The sequence below is a fragment of the Chrysemys picta genome, chromosome 6, assembly GCF_011386835.1.
Source record: "Chrysemys picta bellii isolate R12L10 chromosome 6, ASM1138683v2, whole genome shotgun sequence".
Taxonomy (NCBI): domain Eukaryota; kingdom Metazoa; phylum Chordata; order Testudines; family Emydidae; genus Chrysemys; species Chrysemys picta.
In genome coordinates this window covers 127,956,933-127,984,929 of record NC_088796.1, presented here as the reverse complement: position 1 = coordinate 127,984,929, position 27,997 = coordinate 127,956,933, and the positions used below count along the sequence as shown (strand labels likewise).

Below are 27,997 nucleotides of genomic sequence, written 5' to 3'. Positions count from 1 at the left end.
GGGGGGGCGGGACCGGAAGGGCCGAGTCTCGTGGGCACCGCCGTAGGCCGCTGGAGGAGACTCTCTAGCTAGCCCCGCTCTCCTCTCTATGGTGTGCGGAGCTGTTCCCGGAAGCGTCCCTTCGCTCTCCCGGCTGGCGGCGATGGCGGAGGTGGAGGGCCCGGAGGCGCGGGACGGGGAGCCGGAGCTGGAGGACGGGGAGCCCCTGGAGCCGGGCGGCTACCTGCTGTACAGGTACCGGCCCCCCGCTCCCTTCCGCCAGGGATCGGAGCAGCCCCGCGGGGAGACCAACGCTGCGTGCCCGGGGGCAGAGACGCGTCTCCCGCCCGCCAGGGCCCGGGGGCTCCCCGCCGCAGCGTGGCGTCTCCGACGTGAGGGGCCGGGGGGTAGTGAGGGGATGTAGGGGTGGGAGGCAGTGGCGGGGGGCAGTGAGGAGGTGTAGGGGAGGGGGGCAGTGGGGGGGTGTAGGGGAGGGGGGCAGTGGGGGGGTGTAGGGGAGGGGGGCAGGGAGCAAGGAGGTGTAGGGCTGGGGAGTGAGGAGGTGTAGGGGCGGGGGGCAGTGAGGGTGTGATGGGGAGGGGGGTGAGGAGGTGTAGGGGAGCAGTAGGGGGGGTGTAGGGGAGGGGGTGAGGAGGTGTAGGGTGGGGGGGCGGGGGGATGTAGGGGAGGGGGCAGTGGGGGGATGTAGGGGAGGGGGTGAGGAGGTGTAGGGGAGGGGGGCAGTGGGGGGATGTAGGGGTGGGGAGTGAGGAGGTGTAGGGGCGGGGGGCAGTGAGGGTGTGATGGGGAGGGGGCGAGGAGGTGTAGGGGAGGGGGGCAGTGGGGGGGCGGGGGGATGTAGGGGAGGGGGGCGAGGAGGTGTAGGGGCGGGGGGCAGTGGGGGGGTGTAGGGGCGGGGCAAGGTGCTCACACCTCCTAGGCCGCTGGGTTGGGCTGGTGTGCCCGTGTCTCATTGCTGGGTGTCAGTGGAGACATCGTTCAAAATGGGGGCGGCCCAGCGCGGGGAGAGTCCCTATCAGAAAGGAAAGACACTGTAAGGGGGGGTGGGAGCAACAGAGCGCTTCCCAACTGGGACCTTGTTACATGTCACCAGATACGTATGCAAATGTACCTGCCAATGATTTGGGGTTCTGGGGTGGCTGGTAAAGTAACCCTCATTAGTCCAAACATTGAACTGTGTTGAGAGCACAGCATTTGAGTTTGTGCAATTTGTGGTCGAAACTAATGACAGAAATGAGCAAGGTCAATGGACCCGAAGAAGAGCTCTGTATAAGCTCCAAGTTTCACTCTCTCACCAACAGAAGTTGGTCAATAAAATATATTCCCTCACCCACCTTGCTTCTCCAAGATCAAGGAACATAGTTGCTCTCTAGGCTACATGACCAGCTAATATAACTTTTACCGTATCACTTACGTTTGTATCATGCAATTCTATGGCAAAGATAATGACCACCATGTAGAATGGTGCAACTGAAATACATGTGTTTTTTGGGGGTGGCTTTGGTAGTTTTTTCTAATAAAACATTGAAAAGAAAATGTAAATTTACAGGCACAGAAAAGAATGGGCTGACATCGAACCAGTACCTCAAAATGATGGGCCAAATCCTGTGGTTCAGATCATCTATAGTGAAAAATGTAAGGTTTTTTTGTTTGTTTGTTTGTTTTAAGATGTTAAGTATAATTAAACCTTGGTAAGGTGAGAACATCTGTGTAATATGTCAGTGGCACCACTGAAGCTAGACTTTAGTTTTCAATAATATGTTTTTGTGCTGGATGTCACTGCTAGTAACTATAAAAACATGAGTTGTCTTTACGGTTCCTGTAGTCATCTAGAAGTGAATTTTAAATGTTGGGAATTTAATATTAAAATAGTAAATACACCAGATAAAATTACCATGCACATTTGTTTTTTGAGAATTTATTTGTTGTAAACCAACTTGAGCCTAGAACAAAGCTTAGGTATTTCACTTTGTCATAATTACTGGGTATTGTTGAAACTAAAAAAACTGAAGTATGGAAATGGCCTTAATCCTGTCCGTTTTTAAAGGAACATTTCCATAAACTTGCATTTTTCTAGAGACTGGAGAATCTTGAGTTTCTCAAAGCTCCAAAGATAATGTTTGCCTGCTTTACAACCTTCACATCCTGGAGTGCCCACACTTTTAAAAACAAAAACAAAACCCTCCTGTGTCTTTTCAAATTTTCAGAAATGATCTTTTAAAAATTACAGAATGAAGTTTAAAAAGAATAAAGCAAGTATTAAAACTACTTGGTAGGCACCCACGTTCCAGGTAATGCAAGCAATTAGGATGGTGCGGCTAGGCCTAGAGGAAAATGCAGTAATGGATCTCAAGAATGTAGAGAAATAGCATGACTCCTAGTGCCCTCATGACTATTTTGGACAGAACTAGATGATCTGTTGAAAGATGTTTTAGGAGGTTTCTAGTCTGAGCGCTGGAAAGCATCCCACCAGAATGATTCTAGTGAATTGTGCTATTGGATCAGTATGCAGACTGTTAGGACCAAACACCTTTAGGGAATAGTATTTGACACACACAAAGTTGCATCAATGGGTTGCCAGTCTTAAATCCTCTATTCAGGATTTCTTCTAGTTGTTTTGGGTAATATGCTCTCCTCTATCCAGTCAGAGATGTCTATGATTACTTTCGGGCTGTTCTGCAGCGGGATGAAAGGAGTGAAAGAGCTTTTCAGCTAACGGGGGATGCCATTGAACTGAATGCTGCAAATTACACTGTGTGGTAAGTAATAGTCATTACCATTATCTGATTAGATTACCTGATTTCTCTTTCAACTGTCCTGGCAGTGTATTATTCAAAGTATGCCTGGCCTTGCTTGCTTTCTGGGAGGCTGAGGATTATTGGAAGCTGCAGCAAGCTCTTAAAGTAAGATTTTGATGCAGTATCGCTAATTCCTGGGAAATGCTATCTGATAGTCTAAACTTTCAAACAAGATGAGAACTAGCCATTAAAAACCACCACTGATTAAGGTGACATGACAAATCATATTGAAAGTGTCTCTCTGATGACACCTGTTCCTAGTGAAAAGATTGGAACCATTTCCTGCTTGTTTCAAAGGAAGTTCTTATAATATCTAAATATATTAGCTGCTAGTTTTTTTGTAGTAAATATTACTGTAGTAATTCTATAATCCCCTTTGTAATACCTGCCAGTTTAATTTTCAAGTAAATACTAAACTTGTAAGGCCTTCTGAATTCACAGAACTAGATTTCTAAACCAATAGGTACTGTCATAGAATATCAGAGTTGGAAGGGACCTCAGGAGGTCATCTAGTCCAACCCCCTGCTCAAAGCAGGGCCAATTCCCAACTAAATCATCCCAGCCAGTGATTTGTCAAGCCTGACCTTAAAAACCTCTAAGGATAGAGATTCCACCACCTCCCTAGGTAACCCATTCCAGTGCTTCACCACCCTCCTAGTGCAAAAGTTTTTCCTAATATGTCAAATACTTCCTTGTGTATTTTTCCTACTAATATGATTGCATTGATTTATACCAGTTATTTTGATATCAGGTAGACTATGTTCAGTGACATTGCAACAGGTGTGGGGTAGACAAGTCTTCAGTAGAAACTTAAAGTTGACAAGATCTTGGATATCAATATGTTTGTTTGTAACCTTACCTATTTTGGTTAATACCAACTACCCAATAATAAATACATCTTTCAGAATTAGTTGTGTTCTTAAAAATTGCTTTAATTCTTAAGGTACTTTTAACTGAATTTACTCCAGCTTTTTAAAAAAAAAAAAACCTCCTAAATGGTGTGTGTGTTTTATTTTTCTTTAGGCATTTCCGGAGAGTCCTCCTGCATTCATTGAAAAAGGACCTTAATGAGGAAATTAACTATATTACAGCTATCATTGAAGATCAGCCAAAGAATTACCAAGTCTGGTAAAATCTTTTTGATTTCTAGAGACAAACTGTCTTACCTTTGACCATCTCAGAAATGGACATGGCTGCCAGTTCTAAAAGTGTGGAGGTGAGGGTTCTCCCTTCCTCCTTGGATGGAGCCCATTTCAGAGGGGGTTAAACAGGACTGCCCCCAGGCAGAGGTCTCCATAACTCTCTACTCCAGTGCTATGAGTACTAAGTAATGTAGGTAGGCATGAGAAAAGCTTTAAAACTACCAAACTTATTCTGACACAACAAAAATTAAGCAATTACAAATGAAGAATTTTAGCTTTCAGCAGCTCTTGGGTGTTGCCTTTTTGTTGTAAAAATCCTCCCAAATGAAATACATAAAGAGGGATGACTGTGGTGTGTTTTTTTTTTTTTTTTTTTTTTTTTTTTTTTTTTTTTTTTTTTGAGAAATTATCAGTTTATAGGCCATTTTTCTCTGGGAAAGGCCATGGCTATGAATTCTAACAGGGAGTGGATGTATCTAGAAGTAGTGTATACAGAAATATGTCTGTCAAAGATACAGGTGGGTGATGTGATTGGAATAACAGAGACTTGGTGGGATAACTCACATGACTGGAGTACTGTCATGGATGGATATAAACTGTTCAGGAAGGACAGGCAGGGCAGAAAAGGGGGGGGAGTTGCATTGTATGTAAGAGAGGAGTATGACTGGTCAGAGCTCCGGTATGAAACTGCAAAAAAACCTGAGTCTCTGGATTAAGTTTAGAAGTGTGAGCAACAAGGGTGATATCGTGGTGGGAGTCTGCTATAGACCACCAGACCAGGGTGATGAGGTGGACAAGGCTTTCTTCTGGAAACTAGATCGCAGGCCCTGGTTCTCATGGGAAACTTTAATCACCCTGATATCTGCTGGGAGAGCCATACAGCGGTGCACAGACAATCCAGGAAGTTTTTGGGAAGTGTAGGGGACAATTTCCTGGTGCAAGTGCTGGAGGAACCAACTAGGGGCAGAGCTCTTCTAGACCTGCTGCTCACAAACTGGGAAGAATTAGTAGGGGAAGCAAAAGTGGATGGGAACCTGGGAGGCAGTGACCATGAGATGGTCGAGTTCAGGATCCTGACACAAGGAAGCAAAAAGAGCAGCAGAATACGGCCCTGGACTTCAGAAAAGCAGACTTTGACTCCCTCCAGGAACTGATGGGCAGGATTGCCTGGGGGGAATAACATGAGGGGGAAAGGAGTCCAGGAGAGCTGGCTGTATTTTAAAGAATCCTTATTGAGGTTGCAGGAAAAAAAATCCCGATGTGTAGAAAGAACAGTAAATATGGCAGGCGACCAGCTTGGCTTAACAGTGAAATCCATGCTGATCTTAAACGCAAAAAAGAAGCTTACAAGAAGTGGAAGATTGGACAAAATATTGCTCAGGCATGCAGGAGTGAAATCAAGAAGGCCAAATCACACATGGAGTTGCAGCTAGCAAGAGATGTTAAGAGTAACAAGAAGGGTTTCTTCAGGTATGTTAGCAATAAGAAGAAAGTCAAGGAAAGTGTGGGCCCCTTACTGAATGAGGGAGGCAACCTAGTGACAGAGGATGTGGAAAAAGCTAATGTACTCAATGATTTTTTTGCCTCTGTCTTCACAAACAAGGTCAGCTCCCAGACTGCTGCACTGGGCAGCACAGTATGGGAAGAAGGTGACCAGCCCTCTGTGGAGAAAGAAGTGGTTCGGTACTATTTAGAAAAACTGGACGAGCACAAGTCCATGGGGCCGGATGTGCTGCATCCAAGGGTGCTAAAGGAGTTGGCGGATGTGATTGCAGAGCCATTGGCCATTATCTTTGAAAACTCATGGCGATCGGGGGAGGTCCCCGATGACTGGAAAAAGGCTAATGTGCCCATCTTTAAAAAAGGGAAGGAGGAGGATCCGGGGAACTACAGTCCAGTCAGCCTCACCTCCGTCCCTGGAAAAATCATTGAGCAGGTCCTCAAGGAATCAATTCTGAAGCACTTAGAGGAGAGGAAAGTGATCAGGAACAGTCAGCATGGATTCACCAAGGGCAAGTCATGCCTGACTAACCTAATTGCCTTCTATGAGGAGATAACTGGCTCTGTGGATGTGGGGAAAGCAGGGGATGTTATTCCTTGACTTTAGCAAAGCTTTAGATACGGTCTCCCACAGTATTCTTGCCAGCAAGTTAAAGAAGTATGGGCTGGATGAATGGACTATAAAGGGGATAGAAAGCTGGCTAGATCGTCGGGCTAAACAGGTAGCGATCAATGGCTCCATGTCTAGTTGGCAGCCAGTTTCAAGCGGAGTGCCCCAAGGGTCGGTCCTGGAGCCGGTTTTGTTCAATATCTTCATTAATGATCTGGAGGATGGCGTGGACTGCACTCTCAGCAAGTTTGCAGATTACACTAAACTGGGAGGAAGTGGTAGATATGCTGGAGGGAAGGGATAGGATACAGAGGGACCTAGACAAATTAGAGGATTGGGCCAAAAGAAACCTGATGAGGTTCAACAAGGACAAGTGCAGAGTCCTGCACTTAGGACGGAAGAATCCCATTCACTGTTACAGACTAGGGACCGAATGGCTAGGAAGCAGTTCTGCAGAAAATGACGTAGGGGTTACAGTGGACGAGAAGCTGCATATGAGTCAACAGTGTGCCCTTGTTGCCAAGAAGGCTAATGGCATTTTGGGCTGTATAAGTAGGGGCCTTGCCAGCAGATCGAGGGACGTGATCATTCCCCTCTATTCGACATTGGTGAGGCCTCATCTGGAATACTGTGTCCAGTTTTGGGCCCCACACTACAAGAAGGATGTGGAAAAATTGGAAAGAGTCCAGTGGAGGGCAACAAAAATTATTAGGGGGCTGGAGCACATGACTTACGAGGAGAGGCTGAGGGAACTGGGATTGTTTAGTCTGCAGCAGAGAAGAATGAGGGGGGATTTGATAGCTGCTTTCAACTATCTGAAAGGGGGTTCCAAAGAGGATGGATCTAGACTGTTCTCAGTGGTAGCAGATGACAGAACAAGGAGTAATGGTCTCAAGTTGCAGTGGGGGAGGTTCAGGTTGAATATTAGGAAAAACTTTTTTACTAGGAGGGTTGTGAAGCACTGGAATGGGTTACAGAGGGAGGTGGTGGAATCTCCTTCCTTAGAGGTTTTTAAGGTCAGGCTTGACAAAGCCCTGGCTGGGATGATTTAGTTGGGAATTGGTCCTGCTTTGAACAGGGGGTTGGACTAGATGATCTCCTGAGGTCCCTTCCAACCCTGATATTCTATGATAAATTACATATCACAGCAGTTTCCAACCATGTAAAATAAACTTAGCTTACCACTACCTGGAAGCCTACAGAACCGTTATGTTGCTGGTCTGCAGATCTTCCAGTCTAGGACAGAGCCATTGTCAGCACATTGCAGAACAAACCAGGGGACAAGCTGGCTGACCGTCCCAGATGCTTTGAATGCTTCAGATACGCTGGCCTTCAGCTATTCTAGTCTCATGAGACTTTCTCTTCATCCAAGGTGAAAAGCACCAAACAGGGCAGGAGATTACCAGTATGCTTTATTCATGTTCATAGGGCCTTGAATTTAAATTCTGTTATTTTATTCTTAGTGGAAGTTTTGGATTAGAACAAAAAGAATGCCAGATTAACCCTTGGATTTTATACTAGAGGCTCATTTGGGCAAAATCTGCAAAACTCTGTGGAAAAATACAATAGTTTTTTCAATAGAAAGAGCTTCCACGTAATACTTTCCTGGACAGAGTGATTACTAAAATGGCTACTTTAATAGAGGGTGCGGGGGGGAAATGCAAGGAATCCACAGGCCTGAAGGGATCACTCTTTAGCTCACGAAAGACCAAACTGAGTTTTCTTGTTGGGTATTTCATACATTTGGGTGGACTGGCCAACTGCTCTGAGAAATATTGATATGAAGGTGAGTGAGGCCTGTTGTGTTCAGGGAATTGAGGACACGTCTTATTGCTGTAGGATGAATGTCTAAGGGCTGAGCCAGACCTATAGCCTTGATTTTATTTATAGGGCGTATCTGTGACGTATTCCAGTTTTATGCAGGGTGACCAAATTTTCAGTGTAGCATTGTGCAGATCTTCCCCAGATCCTAGGACTTTGTGGCATGGTAGAGTGCATGGGTAGGTAACCTATGGCACGAGTGCCGAAGGCGGCACGCCAGCTGATTTTCAGTGGCACTCACGCTGCCCGGTCCTGGCCACCGGTCTGGGGGGCTCTGCATTTTAATTTAATTTTAAATGAAGCTTCTTAAACATTTTGAAACCTTATTTACTTTACATACAACAATAGTTTAGTTATATATTATAGACTTATAGAAAGAGACCTTCTAAAAAGGTTAAAATGTATGACTGGCACAGGAAACCTTAAATTAGAGTGAATAGATGAAGACTCGGCACAGCACCTCTGAAAGGTTGCCAACCCCTGGTAGAGTGCTTCCTGGACATCTGTATCTGGACCAACTTAGGGGTATTTAGATTGAAGGCAAGTCTACGCTGCAGCGCTATATATTGACCCCCTTGAGCAATGTAAGTTATATCAACTTAGGCTGTAGTGTAGAGCTGTCCAAAGAGAGAGACTTTGTGGTGAGCCTTAGCCACAAGGAAAGAAGAGGGGAAAATACAGGTGAGGTGCCTGGGGCAGTGTTAAGACAAGGAACCCACTGCTCTTAGTTTTTTGTGCTTGAGTCTTGGAAAATCAACCATGAGTCTTTGCATTGAGCTTTGATGCAAATGAATCAAACTTTGGGACGCCCCATAGGACTACTAACATATGAGAACATGTTTGAGATCCTACACCACCTAGTAAGGTTGTCCAGGTTTAGTGATACTTTGATGTGAACCTCCTTGAGTGAGTAAAAGACGTTGCAGCTGAACCTACTGAAAAGGAAACATGTCATGTTTCTGGCGCCTCCCTTTTCACATGTGCTGTGGTCAAGGAGTTGTCTGGTATGAGGAGAAGATGGTTCTCTGACTGAGGAGTGGCCTCTGAGAAAGAGCAAAGGTAATTAGTGAATCCTGCTCCTCTGCCCAGGAAGACTTTGGGTGGAAGTGTCTGTGCTGAACGGAGAAAAAGCCAAGACTAGCTGGAGAGATGTGTGAAGGAAGACAACTAACCAGTCCCTTGGAGACAGGAGTTGAAACCCTTGGTCATTTTGTTTGCCCACTCTTTTCCTGAGATTTTCTGGTACTCTGTACCTTCTGCTTCCCTCCATTTGAGTAGTGTGGGAAGGAGAAGCTTGTATGCTGCTCGAATAGCATATTTGTTATGGAGGAAGTCCATCTGCCTATTCATTTTAGCCTCTGAAACTGACAGCTGATGAGGATTGGATAAATTAGGGTCTCACTGGCACCTCTGTCCCCAGATACAGAGGAGGACATGTTGCAGGAGCAAGCAGAACATTTGCAAGCTTTTGTGCTCTCATCTTTAGCTGGAGACTGACCACCAATATGAATACCTGAGCAAGCAGCAAGAAACTAATTGGGTGTCACCTCTGCCAACCCTGACCCAAAGGGTAGTTAAATGTTGCCATGAAGAGGCCTCTGAAAGCTAAATGCTGGCTCCCAAGAAAAGGAAAAACCATATTAGAGCTACGGAGTAATAGGAGTCTCTGAAATGTTCACTGCTTGACAGAGACCAAAGAACTGAATTGGATAATTCATGCTAGGGTGATCCTTGCTAATGTTATGACTGGCTCTGCTTTCTGACGTCATTTGAGAAACTTTGGTTTGAAACTAGTACTCGTGTCCTTGCTCTGGTTTCCCAGAAATGAAGTGGTGAGACGAATAAGACATTAGTAAAATGTTTACAATACTTTCTTTAGAAGTAGACTGTGGGCAGGTTTTCATGTGTACTGGAACATGCGGAATCTGAAAGCTTAGGAAGGCATTCTAAATTCAGTGACAAATGACAATGTAAAACAGACGGGGAAAATATTTAAAAAAAAATAAGTGATCGAGAGAACTTCGCAGTGTTCGTAGGGAAACAATGGTTAGGTTTTTTTGGCGGGGAGGGGTTCTATTAGAACGATGGGTCTAGCCGTGAAGATCACTTCTTGGCAATATGGCAAGTTTCTAAGTGTGATACTATCTCAAGTACGACCCATCTTGTGTACTCAAACTCAGTTCTATTTAAATTATTATACCTCCTGCGTGGCTTTTCTCACCCACTTCTCAAGCATGTCAAACACAGCAATTATCCTTCTTTAAGAGGTTGTATACCAATATGTAGATACATTTCTGGCATTTCCTTGTTGCAAGTTTACACTATAGCAATCCCTAGAAAAGCTAGGTGAAATGTTTCATGGTTCTTTTTAAAAGTACTACTCTGGTGATGGGTTGGTGTCTTGGTATTTTTTTGGTGGGTTTTTGTTCTGGTAAGTATTTTAATAAAGTCTAAAGTTGAAGCAAATCTTGGAAGGGAAGCTTTTTAAATTCTTGTACTTTGTCTTTAGGCACCACAGACGGGTGTTGGTCGAGTGGCTGAAGGATCCATCTCAAGAGCTTGAGTTTATAGCTGAAATTCTTAACCAGGATGCCAAGAATTACCACGCTTGGCAGCACAGACAGTGGGTTATTCAGGTATTGTATCCAGGTCTGCTGCTTTCTCTGGAGGGAGAATCCTCCCCAAATTGTAGAGGCTTGTTTCTTAAATTGAACTTTATCCGCTGACTTGTGTAGATGGAGTGAAAACAATTACGTGGGTGTCAACTCAGAATTCAGCTGTAAACTAACCTTTCAGCTAACCAGTTCAAAAATTTGCTGCTGGCTACTTGCCTTTGTGCCTTTTGTTACAGGAAGCACTAGTACAGGGGTCGGCAACCTACGGCAGCTTTGGCACGCGAGCCAATTTTTTGATGGCACGCGGCGCCGGCTGAGCCGCTCAGCCTGCCACCGCTCTGGGGTTCCCACTGCCGGCTCCTGCCAGCAGAGGTCCCACCGTCGGTGCAATTCAGCACCTGCTGCTGGCCTGGGGGAAGGAACCCCAGGTTGGCAGCGGGCTGAGACCCTGGCTGGCAGGAGCCAGTGGCCGAAACCCCAGATCTGGGGTGGGCTGAGCCGCTCAGCCCGCTGCGGCTCTGGGGTTCCCGCTGCTGGCCCCTTGCCAGCCAGGGTCCAGCCGCCAGTGCAACTCAGCACCCGCTGCCGGCCTGGGGGAAGGAACCCCAGGCTGGCAGCTGGCTGAGACCCCCGGCTGGCAGGAGCCGGCGGCCGAAACCGCTGAGCTGCTCGGCCCTCCGCCGCTCTGGGGTTCCCGCCGGTCCCACTCAGCACCCGCGGCTGGCAGCGGGCTGAGACCCCGGCTGGCAGGAGCTGGCGGCGGAAACCCCAGAGCAGCGGTGAGCTGAGCCGCTCAGTCACTGCTGTGGGGTTCCGGCTGCTGGCCCCTTGCCATCCAGCATCCCCATCTCCGCAGCCCCACTCGCCTTGCTTCCCGTTGGAGTTCCAGTGCAGGCCCCCTGCCAGACAGAGTCCAGGCCTCCGGCCCTGCTCAGCCCTACCAGCTGCCAGCTCCACTCACCTCAGCTGCTGATCTGGGGTTCCAGCCGCTGACCTGCTGCCAGCCGGGGTCTGGATCTCCAGCCTTGCTCAGCCTGCTTTCCGGCCTGACCGTAACCCTAACAGTAGTTTGGTTCTATATTATAGACTTAGAGACCTTCTAAAAAACGTTAAAATGTATTACCGGCACGCGAAGCCTTAAATTAGAGTGTATAGATGAAGACTCGGCACACCACTTCAGAAAGGTTGCCGACCCCTCCACTAGTAGCACCCTCTATATCCGCGTTTTTCAAAGGCGGCTACTAGCTGCTTTTCTTGTGGCCACAGCCTCCTGGGCTGTGATTGGGGGGAGGAGGGGCCAAGCAGCGGCCCCTCCCACTCCATGTTGCTCCTGGATGCATCGCCTTGGTGTTGTCTGCTGGGGCTGCAAGCAGGGGTGGGGCCCTGCCCCTCTCTGGACAGAGCTAGGGAACGAAGCTGGAGGAGCAGCAGCCAGTGAGTTTCCCAGCTTCCCTGGGGTGGTGGGGCAGCAGGCTGCGGTCACACAGCTTCAGACTCCATCCCCGTCTCCGGGCCACGAGGCTTTGGGCTCTGGCTACGGGGCTATAGGCTCTGGCCCCCCATTGTCTCCCCCCCGGACTGCCCCCAAATCTATTGCCCCTGGCCTCTATTGCCTATCCTGACACACACACACCCCATCCAGAGCTTAATTTGTCCCCAGGCTTGCCGGGGCTGATAGTCTTTTGTGAAAAGTGATACTTCTATGTTTAATATCACTTTTCACAAAAGACTTAGTATCCAGCAATAAATAAATTACACTGATTTGGACGTGTATATGTGCATATTTATTTGTTTTTCCTAAAGCTAACTAAGTATTTTAGGAAAAAATGTGAGAGCAGCCACCAGCAAGAGTTCATGGCCGCACTCCGAGGCCACAGAAAAATTTGTCCTGAGAACCCCTGCTCTATATAATGAGGGTTGCCTAACACTTCCCATTATACCTCCTGTTTTTCCCCAAAAATTTACTAATTTCACAATTTACTACATTGATTTCTTCAACTAGGTCTAATCAGAATGTGAGAAGTTAGGTTGGAATTCTTCAAAGGAAGAAGGAAGTAACTAGAATTTGTTAAAACGTTTAAATGCGTGGGTTTTTATTTTGTTTTTCTCTTCTCACCATTGTAGGAGTTCAAGTTGTGGGATAATGAACTGGAGTATGTAGACCAGCTTCTGAAAGAGGATGTGAGAAACAACTCTGTCTGGAACCAAAGATATTTTGTAATTTCCAACACCACTGGCTACAACGATCCTGCTGTTCTAGAGAGAGAAGTCCAGTTAGTAATACTGTGCACAATTACATTTGGTGCCCTCCATTTCTCGTAGGCAAAAGAAGTGAGGCATGTTCTTGAATGCTTCAGCTCCCCTTGACCTTTCCCTGTTAGGGTACAGAATAAAAGGTACAGTGCTGGCATTGGTAGAAGATTTAGAACAATAATCAGGAGCTCAAGCATCCATGCTCATGTTAGATCTATCAGATGCCTTTGATACCGTTGATAATGAGGTGATGACTTGTCTGCAAGCTACGTTTGGGTTGGAGAAGCTGATCTTGATGGCTCTCTTACTTGCTGAGCATTCTGAAAGGTTGATAGTGGCTAACTTCTTTTCCTCCCCCAGAGCACTCATGAAGGGTTCTATCTTGTGTCCCCGCTTGTTGAATGTATATCTAGGTCCATTGGGACGGTTAGTGTAGAGAAATGGATTGCGGTATCCTAAGTATGTGGATGACACTCCGCTTTGCCTCCATTTCCTCTGACCAGAGTAAAGCGGTCAATGGACGCACCTAGTGCTTGGTTGAGATCGGGGCATGAATGAGAACTAGGTGGCCAAGACTCAGGCGAGGTGATGTTGGTCATGAGAAGAAAGCAGAAAAATGTATGGTGATGTGTCTTTCTGTGTCTTGTTTGTTCAAGTTTGCAACCTAGGGGACTTGTTAGATTCTCAGCTGCCACTGGCTGATCAGAGACCAGCAATAGCCAGGATTGCTTTTGTGGGGGTCTAATGGGTAGCACCTGTTTCTTGATGCAGACCTTACTACTGCTTTCCATGCCTTTGTCACCTCCAGGTTACATTACTGCTGTGCAGTTTATACGGAACTATGTATTGAACCCATCTGGAAACAGAAGTTGGTGCAATATTTGGCAGCCTGCTAGTTTAAGCTAAATATCCTGTGCTGTGAGCATATTATGGCAGTGCTCCATGATCTGTGCTGGCTGCTTATTGATTTCGGGGTAGAATTTAAGGTATTGCTACTAACCTATAAAGCGCATTATTACCTAGGGCCCCATCTCCTTGAGAAAGTGCATCTCTCCCCATGCAGTACTGCCATGAGTATGATCAGCACGGATGCTTGGGCTGGAGCCCCCTGTATAAAGCAGTGAGTTTCTGGATATGAGGGCCCCTCAACTTTGGAATCTCTTCAGAAATAGCACTGGTGTAACTGAGGGCCTGCTTTGGTTTTCAGAAGTGTCTATTACTGAAGATGGTGCAAGAAGGAAAGCACCAGCTTGACTTTCAGATCCCAAGGGAGAAGACTGGGCTAACAATTATAAAAAAAAAAAAATGTTGTTTCTGCCTAAACTAAGCACATTGCAATAAGGAAATATTTGGGATAAAACCTGGATGTTTTAAAAAAACAAACTGATTGGTTTATTTTTTAAAAGAAAACAAATATTTGAAATTGACATCCTACATTAAGGGCTAGACTTAGTATAATCTCTTAAAATCAATTACATCAATTAAACAAAAAATTCAAGTAGAATATGTTTGCTGCTGAAGTTTTAAAGAAAGTCAGACCACTGAACTGAGAGAAGTTGCTGACTGAGCACTTGGCATCAGCGTTTGAGTCCTAAAGCAGCCTTTGGTAGAAATAGCTACTTCTGCTAGAGCACAGAGAATATTTTTTTTTCAGTTTGTTCAACTAGTTCAGCTTAATGACTAGCTCATTTGGAAAAGTGACTGGGTGTTGAAAAAGCAGGAAAGCTCTTCCAATCTATGAATAAAAACTAGGGGTGGGAGGAGGAGATGTACTAGTTCTAAAATCTTGAAGGACACAGTGACTAGAAACAATCAGTTTGATTGACCAACTACAGATAATACTTCCTTTGGTTAATAAATCAGTTCATTTTTAAATGCAAAACAAGTTTTGATAAACTTACTTTTTTATTATGTGTCTAGTACATTTAAGGTAATTACCCTATATACTCGATCATACGCTGCTTCGTGTTTAAGCCGACCCCCCCCCCCCCCCCCCCCAGACGGATAAGTAAAAATTGAAATTTTTTATAACCCGTTCATAAGCCAACCCTATAATTCAGGGGTCAGCAAACTTTGGCTCCTGGGCCATCAGGATAAGCCACTGGAGGGCCGAGATGGTTTGTTTACCTCGAGCGTCCGCTGGCACGGAAGTAAACCTAAGTAAACAAAGTGTCTCGGTGCACCAGCTGCTTACCCTGACGGGCCGGGACAGCAACTGGTGGGGAAATTTTTTGGGGGGGGAGAAGCTGGGAGTCAGGGGAGTAACCCCTGTGACCACCCCTAGCCCGGGACCCCCACACTCTCCCCATCTATCCCTTCCCACCTTATCTGGGAAGGGCCAGGGGAGGATGTCTCTGGCCTGGCTGGAGCGGCCACAGCGTGCTCCGGCGGGCCAGACTGGGCAGCACCACCGCAGCAAGTTCCAGCGGGCTGGGCCGGGCGGCTCGCCCACAGCCTGCTCTGGGGGCGGGGCCAAGCGGCACGGCTGCAGCTGCTTCGGAGGCTGGGGGGGAGAGCAGCGTGGCTAAAGCGGGGAGACTCTGGCCTTGCCTCTTCCCTTCTCCTCTGCTGGCTGTGCTGCCTCTCCTTGCTCCCTCCATTGGGGGGAGGGACTGTGTCCCACCTCCCCCTCTCTATACCTGTTCATAAGCTGACCCCCTTCCCTGGTGCTTCCCTTTTTTACTAAAAAATTCAGCTTAAGAACGAGTATATACGGTATATTTAATTAGTGGGAAAACCATTTTAAAAGAATTCCTATTGCCATCCAAATAGAGCTTGACACACATCATGAGTAAAAAATTAGTTTAGTAAATAAGAAGTTAGTCGTTCACCGTTTTCTAACATAAAAAAATAAAAATTTACCATATGAGTAAATGTATGTTAAGTTATACAATAGTGTAGCCTCCTGGTTAGCAAAAATAAATACCAAATTTAGTGCAAAGACTATAGTTAGTTGCAAATCCAATATTTTGTAATGGTTACCAACCAGTGAGAATCAAGCCCTCTTTAGGAAAATAAGTAAAAAAGTACAAATGCAAAACAAGATTAAAATTAAGGTTTCCTTCTTTCTGATTTAATTCATAATTAACATTGGTGATAGAAATCATTTTGATTTCAATCCGTTCACTCTGTGTGGAACGACCCAATGCCTCTTCAGAGCACAGCCTAAGCCCTTGAGGCAGTCCAATTAGGCGGTCATCAAGAGGGTTGAAAGACTTTAAATGAAAGCAATAAGAAAACCCCATTCATTTTTGTTTCCTCCCAGTATATAGTTCGTTCTTGAATGTTACGGAATCTGTACCACTTCTATGACTTGTGAGACTAGGCATTTCCAGATTAATTCTCCAGAGCTAGGGATTGGACACCTTCCTAGATCTATTTGTGAAGAATGACCCTGTGTTCAGAACTCAAATTGAGATAGGTTTAACCTGACTCTTACTCCAGAACCAGATTTGAAGGGTTAATCTTTCTAGATTTCAGCATAGACCTTCGCCTACCTGCTGTTGCCAAGATCTCTGATGGCAGCGGGAAGCTCTGTTCCTCTGCTAGTGACTGTAAAAAGGCTGCTCCAGAAGGGCAAGGCGGCTCAAATATTTTGAGATTGAAAACTGGCTGCAAACTGCTCGCTGCTATCACCCATTTCTGGAAATGAGTCTCACTGCTTGGGGATGTAGTGGAGAGAGAGGAATGTGAAGGCTTTTTGGTAGAGCTAGAAACATGACATTTTCTTTAATACTCTGCTTGGTGGGTGACCCTCCTGACTGTGCGCTTGGAGAAGCTGCCTCTGTGCTCCTTCTCTTCACTTTAACTCTGCCACTAGCCTGAGCTAGGAAGGAACAGCCCATGTCCTCATTGGCACCAGTGCTATATGCCTCCAGTGAGTTTGCACAGGTGCAACTGATTGGCCTTGTAAGTGGAGTTTTGCAAACAGGGCTGTGGATGCACACAAAGAAATGGAATCCAGCATCTGTGGATTCTGCAGTCCGAGCATGTGCACATGCCAAAACATCCGTGCTCTTAGTGCTGGAACTTTTTCCTTCCTTCTGCCTTCAGAGCCCATCGTTAGAGCATTTGGAGAGTAAATGTAGCTCCTCTTCCACGTACCATCAAATTGTGTATTATGTTATAGGCTTCTTATGTCGTACTGTGTGGGAGTTAGCCTCTCCTGAAATAAACTCCTACAAAATACTTGTAGGAATTCATATATTGTAAATTGAAGGCAAGCGCCTCCGGGCGCATAACCGCTCTCCTGCAGTGGCTTGCCGTGTCATAACAACTGCAGTTAAGTTGCATGGCAGTTGTGTTTTATGCCACCACCTCAGGTGAGCAGAAAAATGTCTGCTTTAGTCTGTACACCTCTATCCCGATATAACACGAATTCGAATATAACGCGGCAAAGCAGCGCTCCGGGGGGGGGGGGGGGGGGGGGCGCGGCTGCGCACTCCGGCAGATCAAAGCAAGTTCAGTATAACGCGGTTTCACCTATAACACGGTAAGATTTTTTGGCTCCCGAGGACAGCGTTCTATCCGGGCAGAGGTGTATTTTAAAAAGCCTGTGCAGAGGAGGGTTGAGAACAGTGAGATGGGGAGGAGGCTGCAAAGGAGATCTGAGTCTAGGTAAAGAAAACATGTTTCTCTTTTTGGCTCCTTGACCTCTGACAGAAGTGTAACCCGTGTTTTCCCTCACAGGTACACTCTAGAAATGATCAAGACAGTGCCACATAATGAGAGTGCATGGAACTATCTAAAAGGGTGAGACTTGTATTTCATCTCTGTGGGGTGAGGGCTTCTGATAAGGGGGCTTGTTGCAGGTTGGTGTCACTTGCAGGCCATTTCACTTTGCATGTTTCATGCCTAGACGTGTGAACAGCTCTGGGGGAACAACTGGAAAGCGGTGATCTAAATGAGCCTGAGGTTATACCCACATAAAGGGCTAATATAGTAACCTAATCTCCTGGCCCACTTTCCGCATAATTACTGATTGGGTAGCTTCGGCAGGGGGATCGTCAATACTTTTCACATTTGAAAGTGTGCAGGAGGTTGTTTCTATTTACTAGTTCCAAAAATAAGTCTTAAGTCCTTAAAATACCATATAAATGCCTTTATTCATGGAGTGCCGACCGTGTGCTCGCCCCTCTGCAGAAGATGGTGCTTTGTAAAGAAATGAAAAATCTTGGAAAGAGAAATGATCGCTCCTAGTTAGTTGGTTGACTGGAGTCAAGCGTGTCTCTTTTTGGGCCTCCTCTGAATGAGATGGGTGGCATAGTCAGCTTTCTGATTCTTTTTATTAGAGCATACTGACAGTGTCTCCAGAACCCCTGTTAAAGATGCTGCAAAGAGAAGCTGACTTTCCCCTGACCTTGAAGGGTTAGAGTTCCGCATTACATAGTGCCACCCTGCTCCTATCATCACACACCTACTTTCCACCTCTCCTTCCTAGCTGTGCTGACACTGAATTCAGTTTTTCAGATGGGGCTGGCGATAGGAAGGAGATGGGACTTCAGGGTCCCAACAACTTAAAATATGTACATAGTAGTAGAGGAAAGCAGTTTATAACCTTTTTGCTTTATCCTGCTCATCTCTCTGTGAGCCCCACTCACTAATGGAAGGATATGTGGCATAAAACCACCAAAAGTTGACTTTAAAAAGGGGGGAGGGAGGGGGCAAAACAATAGTATTGGGCTACACCAGCTATGCGCTAGGAGGTTGTTGGTTAAAGGCACCCTGCCTCATGTCTCCCTGTGCACTTGAGATGTTCATCAATAGCTTACCTCAGCAGTGGTTTTCCACCTGTGGGCCCTGGGGGGCTGCAGACTGTCTAAGATTTCCAAAGGGGTCCGCACCTCCATTTGAAATATTTTAGGGGTCCGCAAACGGAAAAAGGTTGAAAGCCACTGCTACAGCAATGCTGACTTGTTGCTATATTGAACTACATCTATTCCCCTCTGCCTCTTTTCTATTTATAGCTCCTATTAGATTAAAATCTTCAGATACATCTATCAAAGCCAAAACTTGCTTAATTCTTTGTCGAAGGTGCCAGCAGTACTTACTAATCTCTGTTTTAGGATTCTGCAGGATCATGGTCTTTCCAAATATCAAAATCTATTAGAGCAACTGCTGGATTTACAGCCAAGCCACAGTTCTCCCTATCTGATTGCCTTCCTTGTGGATATATATGAAGACATGCTAGAAAACCAATGTGACAACAAGGAAGAAACACTAAACAAAGCATTAGAGGTGAGTTGTGAGAGCTCACGTTTTCTACCTCAGGGAGTTTGTCTAGCTGAACCTATTGCCACACAAAGCAAAGACTGGGTTATTTTAATGGAAAAGCTCTCTTGTAAAATAGAGTTGTACATTAATTGCCCAGTTATTAGGAGATGATGACGGCATTAAGTAGTTGTTTCCATTACTGTTACTGTGCACCGTGGTTAATAAATTGTTACTGTGCAGTATCCATCTACTACTTCTCATTATACTGAAGAGAAATCCTCTTAGCCACTCAAAAGTTCAGGGATGTTGGTGAGTTGTTTTTTCCCTGCACTCAGAAGGCATTTGACTTCCATTAGCAGTGTCCTGTTGTTAATAATCATACAGTATATGAATCCTCGGCCTCTGACTATCAACCAGTCTGCATGCAAGAATTTTCACAGTAGCTTGCCAGCAACAGAGGCCACCTGTGCTTCACCGACAGAAGTGAAAAGCAGAAAGATCCCAAACGTTACATGCAAGCAAAGGAGGAAATGCCAATAAGTAAAGAGAATAAATGAGCTTTCAAATTGCTGAAAGAGCAGTTTTTTTGTTTTTTTGTTTTTTTAAAAACCTCAGTGTAAGTTCCTAACATGCTCTTACTTCCCTCTACCTAGTTTAGCAGAGGGCTCTTAGCCTCAAAATAACTGATATATGTATAGGGAGAATCCCTTAGCTTCCTGGTCCACAAGACTGGCAGAGCAGAACTCCACATGGCTCTTAAAGGGCTTTTTTTAAACCTCTGAGGGTAACAGTAATGGAATTTAGCATGAGGTAGATTGATGGCCCTGTCCTGCACGGTTCTTTTTTGAACCGTTATAGTCTCGGCCTTCACAACATCCTCTGGCAAAGAGTTCCATGGGTTGACTGTGCATTGTGTGAAGAAATACTTCCTTTTGTTTTTAAACTTGCTGCCTATTTTCATTTGGTGACCCCTTGTTCTTGTGTTATGAGATAACACTTCCTTATTTACTTTCTCCACACCAGTCATGATTTTATAGACCTCTATCATATCCCCCTTAGTCATCTCTTTTCCAAGCTGAAAAGTCCCAGTCTTATTAATTTCTTCTCATATGGAAGCCGTTCCATACCCCTAAAAATTTTTGTTGCCTTTTTCTAACCCTTTTCCAGTTCTAATGTATCTTTTTTGAGATGGGGCAACCAGATCTGCACATAGTATTCAAGATGTGGGCGTACCATGGATTTATACCATTCATCCTTCACAGTCCACCAGCACCACAATTTGCCTTGATGCCTTAAAATGTCATGCCTCTTAAGTGTCAGCACTGTTCTGCTCAGCATTGGCTCTTTAATATGTTGGGGGCCTAAAGTTGGTGGTACCGAGCTCTGGCTCACCAAACAAGGCGCAGTGTTCTGCTTAACATTTGAAGGGCAATATTTATACCCAGGGGATGGAGCAAAATATCCAGATGTCCTGTAAGGTGGTGAGGGGAAGATAGCAGGGTGCAAAGAAAGCTATTGAGAGTTAGCCTAGAACTGGAGAGTCACAGGAGACAAACTTCTAGGCAAGCAGCATTCAGGGAATCTCTTTGTGCTGCCCCCAGCGCCAGCTCCGCAGCTCCCATTGGCTGGGAGCTGCAGGGGCAGCACCTACAGGCATGTGCAATGTGCACTGCGCAGGGCGGCCTGGCCCCTCCACCTAGGTGCTGGACATGCCGGCCACCTCGGGGAGCAGAGCACAGAGCCAGGGCAGGCAGGGATCCTGCCTTAGCTCCGCTGCGCTGCTGACCAGGAGCTGCCCGAGATAAGCGCCTCTGGGCTGGAGCCTGCACCCTACCCCAGCCCGGAGCCCCCTCCTGCACCCAAACTCCCTCCCAGACCCTGCACCCCCTGTCCCAGCCCGGAGCCCCCTCCTGCACCCAAACTCCCACCCAGAGCCTGCACCCCGAACCTCCTGCCGCACCCCAACCTCCTGTCCCACCCCCAGCTAGAGCTGCACCCCAATCCCCTTCCCCAGCCCTGAGCCCCCTCCCATACTCCAACCCCCCCAAGCGCCCCACAAAATCTAATAGCCCCGGGCCCACAGGAGAGTTAATCTGGCCCTGTTGGCATCAACTATAGCGATAATTGATTTCCTTTTAGGAAGATGCATTTATCAGAAGTCTGTGGATACTAGTGCAAAACTTGTGGCTGAAAGGCCATGCTTTGCTCGCCGAAGAGAAGGCCGTGCTTAATGTGTGTTTGTTTAAGGGTTGTTAAGCTTTTGATTTAATATATTACAACTTTGTAACTTTTCCTTCTTTAGTTATGTGACATTCTGGCTAACGAAAAAGACACAATCCGAAAGGAATATTGGAAGTATATTGGAAGGTCCCTTCGGAACAAGCATAGCACAGGCACTGAACCAGACTTGCCGACAGATCAGCAGCAATAACTGCAAGTGGCAGAAGATGGTGTCAAGCTCTAAGATACTTATAAAGGAACTCCAAGTAGGGGGGGACAAGCCAGTATAAACTTAGATGTACTGTTCCCCTCTGCCTGAGTGTGATGTAACTATGTGCACTGCACAGGTGTTGCTTTTAACAGGAACTGAGTGTGAAGTGTTCAGTGTAACACAATCCCCTTTGGTTACCGCTGCTGCTGACAATAGCTATAGGTAGATCAAGTAATTAAGTCTAAAATTCATTTTAGAAGTATGCCAAATAAAGGACTTATTTCTTAATAGGAAATACATAAATGCTCGGTTTGCTATTTTTAAGGCACTGAATAAATTTCTCACACTCTAGCCTAATCCACTCCATGCCCTCCCCCCTTCCTAATGCAGAACTTATAAGATTCATTGCAGATAACTTGTATGTAATGGTTATAAAGCAACTTAATTTTAGTTGCTTTAAGCGGGGAATGCAATTGTTGCCATAGGCCAGAACAGCTCTGCAGCAGCAACACAATTGTGCTATTATTGTACCCAACTAATGCCAACAACCTGGTTTTGTAATAAAAGTGTAGAGATATTTCAAGTACTCGTATGTGTTTTTAGAACGTTTCTCTCTTCTATACACAATGTCTTGTAGCACCAAGACATTGCTTCCTGTCGTTAACCATCTCTTACCATAAATTAAAAGACAGGCCTAGGAGGTGTACACACTCCAGCACACGCATGCTTTTTAGGTATCAGTCCCTGGGTTAGGCGTTTTCAACTCCCATGTTGCTTTAATGTATCTTGTGCCTTGGAATATTCTGATCAGGACAGAACCGGGGAGCTTTCATCATACTTGACGTAAAAAGCAGCCTTGAGTTATTTGTATGGGATGGCGACAGTGGTGAGTACCTTGAACTTCTCAGAGAGCCAACCAAACCCTCTCAGTAGAACATTCAGACCCGTCTTTATTTCAAAATCAAAATGTCTGGGGGGTTTTTCCCCTCCAGCTTCACCCAACCTCAGCTTTGTGGCAAACGGAGGAGCAATTTTGCATCACATAGATCAAAACAAATGTAATCAACAGTGTAGCTCTTACCTTAACTAAATCTGGATGGGCTGAAGAAATGTTCTTGTTGGTGGCCTTCCTGCAGAAAAATACCCAGACCTGTTCCTCCTTTACCCTTCCTTCACACTTACATTTCACCCCTTTAAAACAACCACTCCCCTACAGTGCAACTAGAGTGCAGAACAGCTAAAGATTTGTGTATTTGTTTAGAGGGATCTAAAATCTGTCTTACTTTTCACTAATTGTTCTGTTTGCAATAGTAAAACAATGAGTTAACACCAGATGTATATCCGATGGAGGCCTTGTGTGGCATGAAATCAGTGAAACACATACTGTACCTCACAGATAGGCACAGGTATCCAAATAACGATTGCTATTTCTCCTGTAACTTAAACATGTTACATGCTAAAAATTGTTTACTTTATCTATATTATAGATGTGTTGAAGTTGCTGCCAGAGATAGACTGCATTGAAATTTACATTTGTGAGACAAAATTTGTTCTACGATTTTATTAAATTTATAGTCTCCAAATTTGAGAGTTCTTTAGGGGGCAATAAACTTACTTTTAAATTTTATTTTAAGAAATGCTTTTTAATGTGTTTTTCAACAGAGGGGAAAATAATTTTCATAGGAATCTGATAGGGTCCTTGAAATCAAATTATGAAAAATGATATCATCAGAGAGACTTTTATATGCAAGTATTTCCATCAAGCTTGATGTTCCATCAGAGATTTAAAACTTTTACCTTCTCCTAGCAGTTAAACCATTTCCAACGATAACTAAACTACAGCCTAAATGTGGAAAGTTACCTGGACATGAGTAAGTCCAGGGTCTTCAGGGCAAGTAGTATATTTGTCTTTATGAATTCAGGAAAACAAATATTTGCGTACGCATACATGAGCTATTGTCTAATGCAATCCTTGGCTGTATGAACAGCTGCATAGCACGGGTGAGCACAGAAGTGATATTATTTCTGTATGGTACTGATGAGCGCTCTCCTGGACTATTGTGTCCAGTTTTGATCACACTTCAAAGAGTGTTTTGAACAATTGGAGTGAGCTCAGAAAAGAGGTACACGAATGATTAAAGGTCTGGAAAACCTGCCTTAAAGTAAATAGACTGAAGTGCCTATCAAGGAGGAGGTAAGAGGTGACTGGATCAGCCAAGAACACTATCTATACAGAGTGCTCCAATTTGGCCTGTTGACACAGACACAGACAGACACACACACACAGTGTTCATGAAGGTGCTCTCAGTGATGGCATCCTACCTGAGACAGCTGGGAGTCAGTCAGTCTTTCCCTTCCTGGATGACTGGCTCCTTTTAATTTCATAAGGTAGACCGTAGTAAACAAAGCTCTGCACTTGTTCAAGGCACTGAGACTAACGCATCTTGAACTCCAGTTACTTCTTTTAAACTGGGTAAAACAATGTATTTTTCCCTAATCTTGTTCTCATAAACAGCTTAACAATTTTAACTGAAACTTAAAAAATCAGCCTGAAACAGATACCTGCCCTAGGTACACCTCTACCCCGATATAATGCTGTCCTCGGGAGCAAAAAATCGTACCGCGTTATATTGAACTTGCCTTGATCTGCTGGAGTGCGCAGCCCCGCCCCCCCCCCCCCCCCCGGAGCACTGCTTTACCGTGTTATATCAGGGTAGAGGTATAATTTCAACCCCAACAATTAGTTTGACGAAGTGATAAGCAACTAAAATAGGATCTTACCATCTGTGGGGTAACCTTTGCTATATATATTGCTACCCCCTCTGCCTATAATCAAATGAAACAGGAAACTGATCAGCCACTCAGGGCTTTTCTTCAGCAAGAAGTTTACCAGGAGCCTAATTATACTGGTATCACTTCCCATATGGTCACTCTTAGGCCTTGTCTATACTTGCAAGTTAGAGCGCATTAAGTCAGCCCTGGGCACCCTAACTCCTGAGGTGTCCACACTGGCAAGGCATGTAGAGCACCCAGACTCCGTGGCTGGAGCGCCCCTGGTAATCCACCTCCATGAGAGGCATAACGCTTGGTGCACCCTGGCTGGAGCACAGTGGTGCCAGTGTGGATGCCCTGGTCTATTAATGCGTTCTGATCAGCCTCCAGAAGTGTCCCACAATGCCTGTTCTAGCCACTCTGGTCATCACTTTGAACTCTACTGCCCAGCCCTCAAGTGACCAACTGTCAGACCCGCCCTTTAAATTCTCTGGGAATTTTGAAATTCCCCTTCCTGTTTGCTCAGCCAGGCATGGAGTGCTCTCAGCGCATCTTTCCAGGTGACCATTCCTCCACGCGCCTGGTGATCCCCAGTATGGAGCAATGGCGAGGGGCTGGACCTCATCAGTGTTTGGGGGAGGAAGCTGTCCAGTCCCAGCTGTGCTCCAGCCATAGGAATTACGATATCTTCAGGCAGATATCAAGGGCCATGATGGAAAGGGGCCAGGACCGGGACGCACAGCAGTGCAGGGCTAAAGTGAAGGAGCTGCGGAATGCCTACCGCAAAGCACTGGAGGCAAACCGCCGCTCCGGTTTCTACAAAGAGCTGGATACAATACTTGGGGGCGACCCCACCTCCACTCCGAAGAGCACCATGGACACTTCAGAGGCCGTGGCAGCCCAGAGTGCAAGGCAGAAGGAGGAAAGTGGGAGTGAGGGTGCGGAGGAGGAGGGGGGCCCAGAGCCAGAGGACAGCTCAGCATCCCTAGACGCATGTAGCCAGGAGCTGTTTTCAAGCCAGGAGGAAGGTAGCCAGTCGCAGCGGACGGTGCTTGGGGAAGAACAAACAGCAGAGGAGGTGCCCGGTAAGTGGCTTTTATTTTGGGCAGGTAGTTGTTTAGTGCGGGCTGTTGGAGCGAGGAAGATTGCAGAAAGAAAGGTTAGGGCTGCATTCATGCCTAGATGCAGAATAGGGCGTTGATGTGCTCTCTCCCATCGCGGTAATCGGCCTCAGCGATCTCATTGAAGGTCTCATCCAGAAGCTGGGCAATGCACTTGCACAGGTTCCTTGGCAGAGCCACTGTGCTCCTTGTCCCAGTCAGGCTAACATGTCCGCGCCACTGTGCCGTGAGAGGCGGGGGGACCATTGCTGCACACAGGCAAGTGGCATATGGGCCAGGGCAGAAGCTGCATTGTAGTAGAAGACCCTCCCTTGCTTCCCAGGTCACCCTCAGCTGCAAGATATCTTCCAGGACGAACTCATCCTGTGGAAAATGTGGGGACAGTGTTCAGTATTGAGGCCCCCTGCAGCTGTTGCTCTTCCCAAGGCACAGGACCCCAGAGGTCAGTACGGCTGTGAAACAATCAGTCCCCCTTGCCCCTGTGCTTACTCACCATTTTGGGGCTCCTGTGGGTTATGTGCGCTCACTTTGGGACCGGCACCTTCTGCTATTGTGTAGACTGTGCTTGTCTTTAAGTACAGCCGAATCATTGCTCTGTCTAGTGTGAACAATGCTGCCTCTGTTAAGTGTTGCATTTTGGCTTTACAGAAGCAACCTTGAGATCCCAGCCGTCCTTGTTATCAACGGCCGAAAGGCTGCAAAGCTCAGGAAGCGTCCGCGAAGAACCAAAGAGGACCTCCTGCATGAAGTCATACAGCAGTCCCTTACTGAAAATCAAAAGGTACAGGAGTGGTGGGAGACTGAAAGGAGGCTCCGCCAGCAGAATGCGGATCGCCGGCACCAAAGCACGGAGCAGCTCCTAAGCATTATGGAGCGCCAAGCGGACCCGATACAGGCGCTCATAGCACTGCAGATGGAGCAGATGCCCACTCCACCCTTTGCAGCCTTTGTCCCAAAACTTTCCCTTGTGCCCCCTGTCACTGCCAACCCACTTCCCCCAACATCCAGTTTCATACTGCCGTCAGCTGCCTCCAACACCTGTAGCTTCACCACCCAGCCCTGCAAACTACGACCCTTACCCACTGCACTCAACCCCCATCACCATGCATTTTAGCCAGCCAGGAAGGCTGAATATGATAACAGGACATACGCAAATCTGTGATTGTCCCATTCCACACCCCGCACCCTTCCCTCCTCCCACACAGCACAGATGTGTCATGCCCTTTCTGTTTCCCCAGCAGTTGTTTCTTTTCAATAAATGAATTTTTTGGCTTTAAAAAAATTCTTTATTGCATTAAGTAAAAGATACCGTAGCCCAGGAAAGCAACAGGCACAGCAAGTCAGTGCATCATACGTAGCAAACGCAGATTCCTAGTAGCACTGGAATGACTGTACTTCACTCCCGTGCAGGGCACCAAACATTACTGGTGGCTTTCAGCGTCCAATTGCTCCCTCAAGGCATCTCTAATCCTTACAGCCTTGCGCTGGGCCTCTCTAATAGCCCTGGTCTCTGGCTATTCAAATTCAGTCTCCAGGTTTTGAACCTTTGTGGTCCAGGCCTGAGTGAAGCGTTCACCCTTCCATTCACAAATGTTATGGAGGGTACAGCACGTGGCTATAACCATGGGGATGTTGTCATCGGCCAGGTCCAGCTTCCCATACAGACAGCGCCAGCAGCCCTTTAAATGGCCAAAAGCACATTCAACTGTCATTCTGCACCAACTCAGCCTGTTGTTGAACCACTCCTTGCTGCTGTCAAGGCTCCCTGTGTAGGGTTTCATGAGCCACGGCATTAAAGGGTAAGCTGGGTCTCCAAGGATCACAATGGACATTTCGACTTCCCCTATGGGATCTTCTGGTCTGGGAAGAAAGTCCCAGCTTGCAGCTTCCTGAACAGGCCAGTGTTCCGAAAGATGCGTGTGTCGTGCACCTTTCCGGGCCAGCCTGTGTTAATGTCAATGAACGGTGATCCACAAGCACCTGAAGAACCATAGAGAAATACCCGTTCCGATTTATGTATTCGGAGGCTAGATGGTCTGGTGCCAGAATTGGAATATGCATCCCATCTATCGCCCCTCCGCAGTTAGGGAAACCCATTTGTGCAAAGCCAGCCACAATGTCACGTACATTACCCAGAGTCACGGTTCTTCTGAGCAGGATGTGATTAATGGCCCTGCAGACTTGCATTGACACGAGTCCAATAGTTGACTTTCCCACTCCAAACTGGTTAGCGACTGATTGTCAGCTTCCAGATTGCAATAGTCACCCACTTCTCCACTGGCAGGGCAGCTCTCAATCTCGTGTCCTTGCGCCGCAGGGTGGGGGCGAGCTCAGCACATAGTCCCATGAAAGTGGCTTTTCTCATCCGAAAGATCTGCAGCCACTGCTTGTCATCCCAGACTTGCATGACGATGTGATCCCACCACTCGGTGCTTGTTTCCTGAGCCCAAAAGCGGCATTCCACAGTGCTGAGCATGTCCGTGAATGCCACAAGCAATCTCGCGTTGTCTGCGTTATGTGAGTTGACATCATCGTCGGACTCATCGCTGTCACTTTGTAGCATAAGGAATAACTCGACTGCAATTCGTGACATGCTGGTGAGACCCATCAGCATATTCCTCAGCACTTCGGGATCCAGTCCCACAGACCGAAAGGGAAGACAGAGCGCGCAGTACAAAAAACGTTGAAACAAATGTGGACGGAAGCACAGGGATTGCTGGG

The 27,997-nt window shown here is 46.4% G+C and overlaps 2 protein-coding genes across 4 annotated transcripts; both read left to right on the top strand.

The window, feature by feature from the left end:
• The first annotated feature begins 5 nt into the window (after positions 1-5).
• On the top strand, positions 6-21,969 carry FNTA (farnesyltransferase, CAAX box, subunit alpha). Of its 2 annotated transcripts, XM_005278877.5 has the most exons (9): positions 6-234; positions 1,550-1,635; positions 2,645-2,759; positions 3,822-3,926; positions 10,381-10,507; positions 12,611-12,759; positions 17,429-17,491; positions 18,805-18,976; positions 21,255-21,969. In XM_005278877.5, the coding sequence occupies exons 1-9, from the start codon at positions 89-91 to the stop codon at positions 21,381-21,383; spliced, it is 1,092 nt and encodes a 363-aa protein (XP_005278934.2). In that variant the 5' UTR covers positions 6-88; the 3' UTR covers positions 21,384-21,969. The 2 variants fall into 2 exon arrangements, with proteins under 2 accessions (XP_005278934.2, XP_042715089.2); XM_042859155.2 differs by lacking the exon at positions 18,805-18,976.
• Positions 21,970-24,145: 2,176 nt separating this feature from the next.
• On the top strand, positions 24,146-26,558 carry LOC122174573 (zinc finger and SCAN domain-containing protein 29-like). Of its 2 annotated transcripts, none has more exons than XM_042859129.2 (2): positions 24,146-25,240; positions 25,925-26,558. In XM_042859129.2, exons 1-2 carry the CDS (start codon positions 24,688-24,690, stop codon positions 26,137-26,139), a joined length of 768 nt encoding a protein of 255 aa, XP_042715063.2. In that variant the 5' UTR covers positions 24,146-24,687; the 3' UTR covers positions 26,140-26,558. The 2 variants fall into 2 exon arrangements, 1 of the variants encoding a protein (XP_042715063.2); XR_010588731.1 differs by lacking the exon at positions 24,146-25,240 and adding an exon at positions 25,608-25,718 and having other exon boundaries at positions 25,925-26,056.
• Positions 26,559-27,997: the final 1,439 nt, after the last annotated feature.